At 49.3% G+C, this 13,865-nt stretch overlaps 1 protein-coding gene across 3 annotated transcripts; it reads left to right on the top strand.

Moving 5' to 3' along the window:
• Positions 1-701: 701 nt before the first annotated feature.
• Positions 702-13,004, top strand: GREM1 (gremlin 1, DAN family BMP antagonist). Of its 3 annotated transcripts, none has more exons than XM_025473303.3 (3): positions 715-857; positions 7,208-7,257; positions 9,086-13,004. In XM_025473303.3, exon 3 carries the CDS (start codon positions 9,087-9,089, stop codon positions 9,639-9,641), a length of 555 nt encoding a protein of 184 aa, XP_025329088.1. In that variant the 5' UTR covers positions 715-857; positions 7,208-7,257; position 9,086; the 3' UTR covers positions 9,642-13,004. The 3 variants fall into 3 exon arrangements, with proteins under 3 accessions (XP_025329087.1, XP_025329088.1, XP_035564744.1); XM_035708851.2 differs by having other exon boundaries at positions 7,208-7,309; XM_025473302.3 differs by lacking the exon at positions 7,208-7,257 and having other exon boundaries at positions 702-857.
• The last annotated feature ends 861 nt before the right edge of the window (positions 13,005-13,865 follow it).

Raw genomic sequence — 13,865 nt, 5'->3', positions numbered from 1 at the left:
CTGTCCCCGGTGCGCGTCCCGAGCGCGCCCCGCAGGGCCCCGGCCGCACAGCCATTGTTCTCTCCCGCTTAAAGACGGCTCGCGAGGGCCCTCGTAGGGCTGTCTCCCCTCGCTCGCTCCCCTCCGTTCCCTCGAGAGACCCGGCGGCGGCCGGCGAGAGGCGGGTGTCGGGTCGGAGCCAGGCCCTGCGGCGGCCGGCGGGCCCGCGGGGGTCAGCGCCCTCGAAGCCCCCGAGCCGCGCGGCCGCCCAGCCGGAGCATCCCGCCGCGGGCAGCGGGCGGCGGGCGGCGGGCGGCGGGCTCCGCCGGGACCCGGCCCCTTGGGTGCGGCCGCCGCGACCGAGCGCGCTGCGGGGCCGACGCAGGCCAAGCGGGGCTGCGGCGAGAGCAGCCCAGCCCGGGGCGGAGGAGGGACGAGGGGCCGGGGGCCGGGGGGATTTCCTTCCGCGCTTCCCCCTCCAACGGGAGCGGAAAATGTGATTTGCTGTGCATTCCAGGCGCGGTTCCCTGGGGTGACCTCTCCCAGCCGGCCCGGGCGGGGGAGCAGACAAAGAGGCGAGGCGAGGCGGGCGCAGAGGGGTCCCCGCGGGAGGCAGGAGGGGTGCGGGGGCGGGGGCAGTACCGGGAAAGGGGGCGGATAGCGGGTCCGGCCGCGGCGGCGGCGCCTGGCCAATGGAGAGGCGCGGCCCCGGGCGCCCAGCTCGGCCGCCGGCATTTAAACCCGAGACGGCGCGATGCCCGGCACTCGGTGCGCCCTCCGCGGACCCGGCCCCCCTCTCCGTCCGGCTGACCCCGCGCCTCGCCGGGGCGGCTCCGGCCGCGGTCGCATCAGGCCCCAGGGATCCGCCGGACTGACAGGTGAGTGCCGAGGCGCCCGTCCGAGGGAGGAAGAGCAGAGAGGGATGGGGGGGCGCAGGGGTCCCCGGGTCCCAGCCAGACTCCCACGTCCCGCTCGGTGCAGACGCGCGGTAGCGCTCCAGGCCCCTCCAGGCGCAGGGACGGCGGCCCCGCTTCCTGGGGTGATGGTGCAGGAGAACCGAGGGGCCTTCCCGCCGTCGTGGCTGCCGTGAGCTCTCCCCGCGCCGTCCGCAAGGGAAGCCTGGGGAGGAGGATGCCAGGAACGGGAGCCTCGGCCCCGCATCCCTTTCCCGCTCCCTGGGCCTTGCTAACGCGCTCTGGGTGCGCTGCCAGCCTCGGCCGCACCTCCAAGGCGCGGAGCCCCGGTGGGCGCCGCGGGAGCCGAGGGGTCGCGAGCGGGAGCGCGGGGAGCAGCCGGGACCTGCGACCCCCCGACCCCGGCGCCAGCCGCGCTGAGCGGGTGCCGGAGTCTGGAGCGGGGCGCCGGGGCTCGCGACGCGGGCGGGCTCCCGTCGGCGTCCGAGCCGTGATCCTGCGCTGCGCCGGAGGACCCCGAGTCGGCCGCGGGCCCACCGGCCGGTCCGCAAGGGGAGACGGAGCCCCTCGGGCGCCAACGGGGCCGCGGCGGCGGGGCGCGGCGGGAGCCCGAGCGGCGGGTGACGGGTGGGCCCCGGAGTCGGGCGAGCCCGCGGGGCGCCCCGCGCCCGCCCCCGCCCCCGCCCCGCGCCCTCCCGGCCCCCGCCCCGCGCCCGCCCCGCGCCCGCCCGGCCCCCGCCCCGCGCCCTCCCGGCCGGTGCGCACCCGCGGGCGCTCGGTGCGCTCTTCCGGGCGTCGGTCGCCGCACACGCGCCTCGGCCGCGCCGCCGGGCTCCGGGGCCCTCTCCCCGGGGGCTCCTTAACTTGCGTCCCAGCGCGCCCCTCGCCCGCGCGGCCCGCGCTGCTCCGCTCGGTGCTGCTGACGCCGTCGCAGGGCCGGGCCGGGCCGGGCCGGGCGGAGGGGCTGTCACCTGGGCGGCCGAGCCGTCCGTACACTTCGGGGCTGGGAAAAGGAACGCGCCACGGCTCTGGCTTGGCCTTGCCCTCGGATCCCGGCCCCCCCCGGGGGCACCCCTGCCCGGAGCTCCCCGCAGTGGGCCCTGGGGACAGCCCCCTCCCCGGGGGGACGTGGCGGGGCACACAGGAGGTGCCAGTCGTTCCCGCGCCCAGAGCTGGCCCGGATGGGTCCCCGGGCCGATCCCGCTGCGCCTCCTCCTGCGGCGACTCTGAATCCCAGCCTCTTACACAGGCAGCCTCAACCTTAGGGGCTAAAATCTCTCCTTAAATGACACAAGGGTCGAGGGGCGACCACTGGTAGGTAATTGGATCTCCTGTTGGAAAAAGCAGATTTGAGCGCTGTGCGCGTGTGTTTATGTTCCCCTTTGAGAACTGGTGCCAGGACGCGGGATGATTAAAACGATCTATTGTGTTGAGTGGGTCACGGGGATTTAAGCGGTCCCGGGGCCCCCAGAGTGGTGGCTTCCTTTAGGCTGTACACACAACTTAAATAAATAGCAGAGAAGAGGTTGAGATATCCCCCAGCCCAGGGTGAAGAGTCTTCTTTCACCCCAAAGTGTCCCAGTCCCCAAACCTTGCTTTCCTTTTTTCTTTTCTTTCCTTTGCTCTTCTCTTCTTTCTTTTTTCTCTTTTTTGGAAGGGCGGGGGCGGGGGGCGGGGCTGGGATCTTTAAGAGATGGACATTGCAAAGCAACAAGGGAAAGATATTAAAACTACAGCCTCATCTCCTCCCTGGCACACCCAAATCAACAACAGTAGGTGATTTGATTGCTATCAATGGATAAATTGAAGTCTCCAATTGAAGTATTAACTAATTATTGAGGGGTTCTTTAGAACCGGGGTTGCTCTGTATGTGTTTAACCCTCAGGTCATTGGAATTAAAGTCTTTTATAAACTTTGTAATGTTACAGATTTCCTATTTCCTATTTTCTTTTTAAAAGTCCATTTTGACTGAGATGTTTTTGGTAACCCACAATCTATAGGAAATCCTAGTTTGCTAACAGTTTTTATGTGAATGATTACACAAAGAACAGTAGAAACCTACTACGTCCCCACATCTTTAAATAAGAGCTGCCTGCCTTCTTAACATTAAATATTACAAGTGAGGGGTCACCTGGGTGGCTCAGTGGTTGAGCGTCTGCCTTCAGCTCAGGGCATGATCCTGGGTCCTTGGATTGAGTCCCCATCTGGTTCCCCCCCCACCCCCCCCCCCACCCCGCATGGAGCCTGCTTCTCCCTCTGCCTGTGTCTCTGCCTCTCTCTGTGTGTCTCTCATGAACAAATAAATAAAATCTTAAAAAAATATATTACAAGTCAAAAAAGGCCAAGAAATTGTATGCCATGGACCCCTTTCTGAAGAAATACTCATCAACAGCAAAGCTGTGGAGCATGTCCTAGGATAGAGAGTTAAGGACTAATGGGAAAACCTAATGCTTTTATGTAAAGAAAAGTTGGGGGACAGACAGCGAGGTAACTGTAGCATCCAACTGAAAGGCTCTGATCAGGCAAGTGTTACCAGCCCATGTCTTACATCTGCAAGGAATTTTCTTTAGTTTTAACATATGCTCCTAGAAATGCAAAGTACAACAGTAATTCCTGGAACGACAGGAGTTTTTTCTCTTCACACGTGAACATGAAGATACAAACTAGATAATTATTTGACTTACAATATTCTTCAAATTGTATTGCATTAGAAACAAGTTCATGTGTCCCTCTGTAAGTACTGTGCCAAGTATCCACTGAACAGTGGGTAAAGACACTGTTTGGGGACTACGTAGAACTGGTCTCAAACCCTGACTCTCCAGCTGCGAAGCTGTCTGACCTCGGGCAGATTCCTCACTTTTCTTACTCTCGATTCCCTGATTGATAAGAGGAGGACAATATTATTGTTATATCGTGAAAAAGAAATTATAAAATATGGTCTGAATGTAGCACAATGCCATGCATGCTAAGGATTCAAAAATAAAGATCACTCTTAGTATTAGTGGTGGTATTGGGAGAAGGCAGTAACATTATATGGCACCAGATATATATTACAAGGTGGTTCTGAAATTAAATCCCAAATTCCACACACCTAGGGACTAGCACGCATCTTGCATTACAATCCGGAACCTACAGATTGACTCCCAGTGGTGCCACTTGGTGAATATTTACTACTTTCTAACTTGTTTCCTGTTGACCTAAAAAATTGTGTGCATTCACTTCAACAAAACAAATTTCCTGAGAGCATATTGCTCCTGAGATACTTAATTACCTGGTGGTCCCTGTATGTGAGGTGGGCAGCCAGCCTGATTTAGCTTGAATGGTCTTCTGAATAGGGAGGTTGTAACTAGGGTCTTGTGACTCATACAGGATGATACTTTATCCTTTACTAGTTTGCCAGCAAGTCATTCTTCTTATCTTCTTGATTCAGCTTGTCTGGAAAAAAAAATCGACCCAGTATATTCTTATGAAATTCTCCTTAACTTCTAAAGGCAATCTTTTTAAAAATCAAAGATCAAATTAAAAATAACCTTTCCCTTCTCAAAGATTTAGTCCCAAGAAAAAGGAAGAGATTATTCTGAAATCTGGCTTGAGTTTAAAGCATTTGCTGTCACTTTCATTATCTTCTTCTACTGGGAAAATAATTTGATGTCATGCCTGTTAAACATCTTTCTAAAACTTAATTCTTCAGGACAAGTCGATCAGAGATGTTCAGGCATAGGCCTCTGGCTCGCTGACCATTGTCAATTCACCGTAATTCCCACTCAGCACTCCGTTTAACTGATTATGAGCAGGTTGGTTAGCTAAAATGAAAAATACAGCAAGAAGAGGGCCAAGAGGAGTTGGCCTAAACTTTCCCAAGATGTTGAGGATATTGGACACAGGTCACCCAGAGCATTTTTATTTCTGATTCCTTAGAGTTAGATGATTGTGCTCTTTTGGGCCTTGTGAAGATTGGAATAAATCACCATGATCTCTATAGAACAGAGGTGGCTGATGTGGCTTAGCCGGAGTACACACGTTTTCTCTTGATCACTAAGGAAAACCCGAAGGAAAGCATCCAGTAGAGAAGAACTGCTTGAGAATATCTGTGTACTCTGGGACAAGTGGATTGGAGGGGAGGACAGTCATCAAGGGAAAAAAGGTAGGAGTGAGTGGATTTTGCTGATGGAAAACAATTGCAGAGAAAGCTCACCACAAAAATACGATCACGTTTCTTGGAGAAGCACACCTGCATTATGGTGAAGTTGAGGCAGGGTTTGAAAAGAAGATGCTGTTTGCAGTGAGTACATAGGGAGGTCTTTGTGGGTGTCTTGATGCACTCTGGTCCCACAAAATGCAGCTCAAGTTTAATGCTGTGATTGGGTCATTTTATGAATGCAAATCACCAAAAATGTTGACAGCTCTTACACGTGGGAATAATTCATAGGAACCCAAGGCTTGATTAGCATTTGGATTGGTTTTTTTATAACGAGGCATTCTGGGAGGTGTTGATAAGGAAAAGAACTGTCCTCCAGCAATTTACATCTTTGTGATTTCCTCCGTGCTTATGACATTTACAAAGTGCAAATTATTTTTCAAGAGCAAAAGCAGTCCCTTTTCCCTCCCTGAGTAATCCCCACCAGTCTGTGGTGTGTGTGGGTGGAGGTTGGGTGATTGACCGCAGTGACTTGACACAGCCCTGGTTCTAGTGCCAGTCCAGTTCCAAACCTTCTAACTTACTCACATGGAATATGCAGAGTCCTTCTGAGACCGCTGTCCTTTAACTAAGGTCTGTGTTGAGATTCCTGACATTGGTTTCTACTTTTCTCCAAATAACTAGTTGCAAGGTTTAAAAATTCGAAAGCCTCACAATAAACACTAAAGATGTTATAAAAACCTACTTTGAAAAAGTAGGTTTTTTTAAAAAAAAAAAAGAAAAACCATTTTATAATATTTTCCCCACCTAATAAATCTTACTTTGCAAAAAGTGTGCTTTTCTTTTTTTTTTTTAAATGTACTTTTCTTAAAAAAAAAAAAAAAAGAAAAAGAAAAAAAGAAAATAGCCTGTTGTTCTAGACCCCTTTGGCTTATGGCATTCACTTGCTCCCATAGGAACAAGAAGTCTGTCCAAATTAAAACTGAAAACCACAGTTGACTAATTTTGAATGTACTACATGCTTTATTGTTGGTTTCTGCCAAAGTAATTTCAGTGGCTTCAATTAGAAAATAAAGCCTGCAGCATTCTGCATGGGACCAGGTAAAAAGTAGTGGATATCTTAAGTGTTCCTAAAAAAAAAAAAGAAAGAAAGAAAAAAAAGAAAGACCAGTATCAAGGTGCTCCCTAGGTTAGGAGTTTGCTGTACTGCAAGTCAGCAATCACGAAGATTGAATTAGGCTCAGCTGTTTACTGGCACACATGAGGGATTTTAAAATGAAAACGGATTTTAAAATCAACGTTAAAATCCCTAACAAGTGTTTGTTTAACAAAAGAGCACCTACTCTGTGCCAGGCACTGAGATTAAGGTGATGAATAAGTCCTCCTGACTCTCAGACTAGGTATCTGTTTGATGATGGATGTGAAAATGCCAGGAAGGAAAAGTTGAGCATAAAAGAGTCCTGTGTTGGTCTGGAGAAAGGAAATTGCATTTTTTGGACAGATGTTTGTGGGAGGGGATGGCTTTATGACGCGAACTGTCATATGCAGACAGTGTACATTCCCAGTCAGCTTCAGATTGGCCTCTGTGATGTTGGGCTCTGAGGGTCTTGCTCTGGGAGGGCTGCATTGTCCCTGGGGCCATTTTTAGGAGGGATGAGGGAAGACTGTGGGTGTAGGCCTAGGGTTGTCTCATGTGCTCCTCTTTGAAATGGGCAGAGACTGGATTTTAGTTTAGATCTTGGTCCCCAGTTGAATAAATAGCAGAAGCTTGTAAAAGCTTCTCAAAGTCGAATACATTTGCCTAAGAGACTGAACTGTCATGGCTCAAGTTATCCTGGTCTCTGGAGAAAATCAGCACTGTTTTATAACTGGACGTTTCTCATGAGCGATTTTTTAAAAAGACAAAACAAGGAAATTAATTTTTTTTGTTGTTGAGGCAAAAAGGGCTCTGTTTAAAGAACAGGGATGTTGTAACATAAACTGACAGAAGCCAGGGAGTCCATAGTCAAAAGCACGGGAGCTAAATGTCACATTATCAGTTCCAAACTTAAACTTGCCCAAAAGGCAAGTTTAGGCTAATGTCGGAGGAATGGTGCCATTTAAGGGTATTTTAAAATTAATCTTTAATTATCTTCATTTGACATTATCCTTAGGGTTGCATGGTCTTTACTTACAGGGACTGCTGCTTAGAGAATGTAGATGCTACACTGCCTTGGTCTCTGAAAGGTAACTGCTTTAGCTAATCATGCCAACGTGTACGCTTCCTCGGGGGATCGTGGTAAGGTCACTATTAAATTGCACTTCGTGGTTATTCTATGTAATGCTGGTGTACAGAGGAGAGCAGGGGAATGGGTGCTCCCAGCTGTGCCCTTATGTTGGGAACCATGGTGGGCACGGGGGGCAAAGGGGGTGGGCTCAGAGCTCACCGGGCCTCAGGGTACAGCTGGGGAGTAGCAAGGGGAGTGGAAGCCTCAAGATTCAGGTCACATTTGGTATGATGGCCTGAGAGGGAGGCTGTGAATTTGAAGCTGCTCTCTTGGAAAAGAAAATCCTTCCACATCCGAATAACTGTCTCTGTGTTCCAAGGCTGCAAGCGCTGCAGGCCTGGCTACTCAAAGCCTGTTAGAAAAGCAGACCTACTGAATCAGAATCTGCATTTTAACAATACCCCCAGGTGATGGCCTGCTCTTTGAGGTTTGGGAGAGTTTCACTAGCAAGGTGCTTGCACTAGCCTTTTAAAAAATATCCTGGTGCTTCTCCTCTTTGTCCTCTATGTGCTGTACCTTCGCTCATCGCTCTGCCTGTAGACTAGGTCTCCTTTCTCTGATTTACAGTCCTCACTCCCATTTTTTTTTTCTCTCCCCATCTTTGCTTTCCTGTTTGTTTGGTCACTTTTCCCTCCACCTCCCCCAGTTATCTGGGGGATTTTTTTTGCCGTTGTTCATTGCCTTTCTGATCCATGTCTAACTCCAGGCCTGTCCACAATAATTCACTATAATTCATTTACTCAATGTGTCCATAGCATTTATTAATATAAATATTTGCACATACATGTTTTCTTATGCCACTTTCTACCTTCTAGATTTTACCCATGCGCATGTGCACCCACACACATGAATGACATATGTCACCATTTAAAAGTAGAAAAATGTACCTCATGATATAATGGATGATATAATAAATATCTGTGTGATCTTTGTGGTAAGGGAATTTGTTCTGTCCGCCGTGCTGCTGCACATTTGGTCAGTTCTCAGACTGCTCCTGTTTGTACATCAGATTTGATGTGAGCAACCTGTCCGGGGAGATAAAGCATGTGTACCTGTGCTTCCAAGAAGCCATTTATTGAGACGTGAAGTGATTTTCTCCAGGTCAGGTAGCAGGTTGTCGCCCTAGGACTTGGAGTCCGTCTGGGACTTGCAATCCATCTGGGCTCTGCATCCAGTGTTGTTTCTGCTGAGTGCTCCTCCTGGGTCAGCTGCTTCCCAGTCCCCTCCTGGGGTTCCCTTGCAGCAAACAAACTTCCCCTAAGCATCCAACCAACCGAACAAGGCACCACCCAGGAAGCGCTCAGGCTTGCTGGGGAGAAAAAAAGAAAAAAGAAAAAGAGTGGAAGCCTTTTGTGGCTGATGAAGCCTGGACAGGAAAGCTGCTTGTCTTGCTGTAAAACAAAATAGAAAACTGGTTTCCCCAGGGAGGCGCAAAGGTAATTTGGCATAAAACAAGACCAAATGCAATGAAGTGACCATGCTATAGAGCCAGGCGTGATGGGTGTCAGCAGCCAGGAAGGAATTCCAGGGGGTGAACATGCTGTGGAGAGACAGGCCCCCGTTGAGCTCTTGCCTTATTCACTGGTGACCCTGGGCCAGCTACGTCATTGTGGCTTGATGGCTTGGCAGATGACAAGACTAATAATACCTGATCTCTCAAGATCTGGTGAGGAGGAAATGAAATATTTTCCAGGAAGTGTTTACCATGTGCCTGAGAAGGCGTTAGCTACTCTTACTGTTCTCACTGACTTGTCCATCCTTGTCCTCTCTGTGCTTCCCTCCACTAGCATGAGCCGCACGGCCTACACTGTGGGAGCCCTGCTTCTCCTCCTGGGGACCCTGCTGCCCACTGCCGAAGGGAAAAAGAAGGGGTCCCAAGGTGCCATCCCCCCGCCAGACAAGGCCCAGCACAATGACTCGGAGCAGACTCAGTCTCCCCAGCAGCCGGGCTCCAGGAACCGGGGGCGCGGCCAGGGGCGCGGCACGGCTATGCCTGGCGAGGAGGTGCTGGAGTCCAGCCAGGAGGCCCTGCATGTGACCGAGCGCAAGTACCTGAAGCGAGACTGGTGCAAAACCCAGCCGCTCAAGCAGACCATCCACGAGGAAGGCTGCAACAGCCGCACCATCATCAACCGCTTCTGCTATGGCCAGTGCAACTCCTTCTACATCCCCAGGCACATCCGGAAGGAGGAAGGCTCCTTTCAGTCCTGCTCCTTCTGCAAGCCCAAGAAATTCACCACCATGATGGTCACGCTCAACTGCCCTGAGCTGCAGCCGCCCACCAAGAAGAAGAGGGTCACACGCGTCAAGCAGTGTCGATGCATATCCATCGATCTGGATTAAGCCGGGCACAGCCAGCCTGTCCTAGGGATGCAGCCCCGGGTGGCCTGAGCCAGACCTAAGCGACCTGATCCCTACTCGGCTTAAACCTACAGGCAAGAAGAACAACCAGCTGCCGTGTGACCGGAGCCTGCTAGTGCATAGTTTGTGTGCATGCGTGTGCGTGGTGTTTGGGGGTTTGCAGACGCTGTGGAGGGCACTTCCTATCATGTAGACACATCCGCTTCCCTGGGACGGCAGGGAAAGCCGGGGGTGGGGGGTGGGGGGAGGAGTGGGGCCGGCGGACGGGCACCGGGGCTCCCCTGGGACCAGAGGCCCCCCCCACCCCCAAACGAATGCTGGTGGAAGAGGCTACTCTGGGGCGAGGGACCTGTCTTCAGCCGCATGACACTGGAGAAGGTCTTCGTTCCTCTCTGCCGCCCTCCCTTCCCCAGCCCACCCCTTAGGATCTCGGCGACTCTTCCAATTCCCTACCTGCCAGGGACACTAACTCCGCTCAGGGGACCATAGATGGTCACCCTTTCTGGCTTTGGGAAGGTCCTCCCACCCGGGGAGGCCGGCGCGGGGGAGGTCGAGCAGTGGGAGGCGCAGTCTTGCGGGGCCGCCCCAAAACACAGCACAGCCGGGCTTCCCCACGGCTTCCTGGTTTCCTCGATGTTTATTGGAAACCAAGCAAATGGACGAGAGATGGAGGCGCCCAACAGTCATCACCCGGCTGTCCCCGTGATCTGCTGAACTTGGCTGCCCCCAAGAGCAAACTTCGAACATAAATATTGACCACTCCTATTTCCGGAACCAAGTGAGTGAGCTAGACCAAGGAGACCCCCCAGCTCCACACCTCCCGGGGGACATAGATGAAGCTCAGAGCCCCCTGTGCCCGCTGGGGAGGGAGGAAGCGAGCACCTCATAAGGGGTCCTGGTCTCTTTCCTCTTGCCTGGATGTGATCACCGCTTTGCCAGTTATTTCCGTGTGATGCTTCTGAGAGCCACAAACCTGTCCTACAGAGACTGTGGCTCTGCCCAGTGCACCTGGCAGGGAAGAATCCGGCTAAGGTGGGAGCGCCTGGAGCCTGCTCCATGTGAGCTACCAATGTATCCTGGGCCTTTTTGTTTTAGCCACTGGTAGGAGATAGAGCTGGAGAGCCAAGGAGAATAAAGAAATAAAGGAAACTGCCTCTGATGAAGGAGTAGTTTAATGCCTGGGAAGAGTTGAAAGGGATGCATCCTCCCCTTCTTCCTTTGCCTCCTCAGGGTCTAATGGGAAACCCTAGTTAAGAAATCAGAGCATTTGGAAAAGAACCAGCCAAACAAGCATTTTTGTGCATTCGCTGTCTCTCTACTGGCAGTGGGATTCACGTTGCCAGTCAGAACCTACCGGTGGACCCCCTCCTCTAATTAAACTCCAGCTCCTGGCAACCCCTGCTTAGGATTTATCTAGAGCAGGGTCGGTGGACTTTATTGCATTTTGGATTTGGCTAATCTGTTCTCTTTAAGCTTGAGGTTTTCTGTGTGAACCCATTCCCACACCTAAAACACTTTTTTGTTTTGTTTCGTTTTGTTTTTTGCCTTGTGCCTTCTCATCCTCACTAGGCAAGTTGTGTGATATGGGAAACACTCACCATTGACTAGCATTTTAGTTGCCCATCAAGGCTCCAGCCTTGCACTATAGAGGCTATTTGTATCTCATTTTTATTCTTTTGGTGCGGCGCTCTCCCGTCTAATGACCAAGCCAGAACCATGCTTTGAGGCAGAAGTTACCTTGGACGCCCAAACTACTGGGTCAAATTTTGAAACTTCTAAACTCACTACTGATGATTCCACCCTAGGCAAACTTGTCCAAACACATGGTCTGTGTATTTCGTATACACTGTATGCCCCTGCCCTAAATTTTTCTATCATCCACATCCTCCAACAATAAAATGCAGAATGGATTTAATTAAGCACACAAATACTAAGCCAGAATTTTGAGGGTGGGGAAGAGGAAAAGAAAGGGGAAGGAGCTGAATATGTAAAGCCACACTAGAGAGGAAAAATGACATTTAGAACCAGAGACACTGAATTTCTCTTGTTGTTTTAACTCTGCCACAAGCATGCAGTTTTGTTAAAAAGAGATGACTTAAGTTGGCAGCAGTAATCTTCTTTTAGTAGCTCATACCACAGTCTTGCATGTAAGTTGGATTTGGCTTAAGTAAAGAGAATTTCCTCAAAATTAACTTCGCTGGGTTAATCAGCAGCATAACTACCCTGGAAAAGTACCCAGCGCTAGCCAGAGAGGGAAACGTCTGCTTTTCTTACTGTGCCTGTATTAAGACTAGCGAAGTGTGGTGTGTCTTACAGCATTTATTGAAAGTGCCACATCTATTACATATTGTATTGGAGTCTTCGATGAAGAAATATGTTTTTTTCATTACTACAGTAGAAATTTTTAATGGAAAGATATCGGTGATCTCAATCTTTCCTATTAAAATGATGCCAAACACCAAATATGAATTTTATGATGTACACTTTGTGCTTGGCATTAAAAGAGAAAAACACACATCCTACAAGTCTGTAACTTGGTTTTTTTTGTTGTTGTTGTTGTTAAAAATGTACATGAAAAATCTGGAGGAAAAGATAATTTCCACTGTGTGGAATGTGAATAGTTAAACAAAAAGTTATGGTTATTTAATGTAATTATTAATTCAAATCCTTTGGTCACTGTGATTTTGAGCATTTTTTTCTCCTTTATTTGACTTCCTCTGAGTTGAGCAAAGAAGAAACTGGCACAGTATATGTTGTTGGATGCTTTTTATCAGGTCAGAGGGAAACAATAAGATCTTGACACATCTGAACATGTGTTAGGGAGTCAGGACCTGAACTTTTTTTTCTTTTAATTGAATGTTCCTTAAAGGTTAACATTTCTGAAGCAATATTAAGAAAGATTTTAAATGTTATTTTGGAAGACTTTTGATGTGTGTATACAAATAGCAGAAAATAATGAATAGTTCACAAGTCCTTTTAAGGAGAAAATCTAAAATGAAAAGTGTATGTACAGAACCTATATAAATGACCAGTTAATGCTTAAGCGTGGAAGTAGTCCTATTGATTTGTCATTCTCAAGATATTTAATATCAACTGCATTATGTATTATGTGTGCTTTAATCACGTAAAAACAACAGAGGATTATATAGACTATGATTGAGTTACTTTGCTATGTATGAGGATGAGGGGGATTTAATAGCCTCATAAAAGTTGATTTGGTTTAAAGCAAAGTTTTATGAATCTGTAACTAGAATTTGATTTTAATCCCAATTATGTTCCATATAACCTTTTCCAAAGAGCAACCTTTCCCAAAGAGCAACCAATAAATTGAAACTCTTCTCTGTGCCCATGTGTGTGTTTAACTGGTAGTGTTCACAGGGTAGGGTGGAACAGGATTCACTTGTCATGGGAAGGGAGCTAGAAAAGAGATAAATAGATTTCTTGTATCACAAAGGGAATTTATTTCTTCCAACTAGACCTTTAGGATTTCAGTAGGACACCTCAGGCAATTAGAGGTGAGGGAAAGTCACTGTGTAATGGAAAGTACCAGCCTCTAACCCAGAGCTAGAAAAAAAGAGCTGGAAAGGGTTTTGTGAACCTTTCAGGCATGGAAGAGTTGTCATGCAGAAATGATGATACCTCTATTTAGAAGTGTTCAAGGGAAAAATGGAAGAAAGATTTGGGGCTCACTAGAAGGGAGATAATAATGAGAGTGATTCATCAACACAATGAGCTGGCTTTGAGATGGTGAACTCTCTGTGCTTAGAAGTATGAAAACACATGCTAGAACTCATTACATAGGGGTGTGAGGTAAAGCAAGTTACTGTCTTGGTTTTGCAGTTGAACTAGCAGATTTCTGAGGTCTCTTCCTACTTGGACGAACAATACAGGATTTCTACTAGGTATCTGTGCTCTGACAATGGTGATGAAAATACCAGCAATTATGTCTGGAGTGCTTAGGCCAGACTCTGTGCTAAAGATTTTATTTGAATTGTTTCCAACAATCTTCGTATATTGTACGTATACCATTATTATCGCTGCTAGGGGTAGTGAACTCATATGGTTTCACTGCAACACTTATGCACTTAAGCACTATGCAAAATTGTGATATTTTCAACTTATATCAGTTACTCTTTTAAGGACAGAACACAATACTCTAAAGATAGATCCAACTCTTGATTATTCACATTTAATGACTGGTTACCC

This window comes from Canis lupus, chromosome 30, assembly GCF_003254725.2.
Source record: "Canis lupus dingo isolate Sandy chromosome 30, ASM325472v2, whole genome shotgun sequence".
NCBI classification, from domain to species: domain Eukaryota; kingdom Metazoa; phylum Chordata; class Mammalia; order Carnivora; family Canidae; genus Canis; species Canis lupus.
Note: the sequence above shows the minus strand (reverse complement) of the source record. Positions and strands in the feature narration are given on the sequence as shown.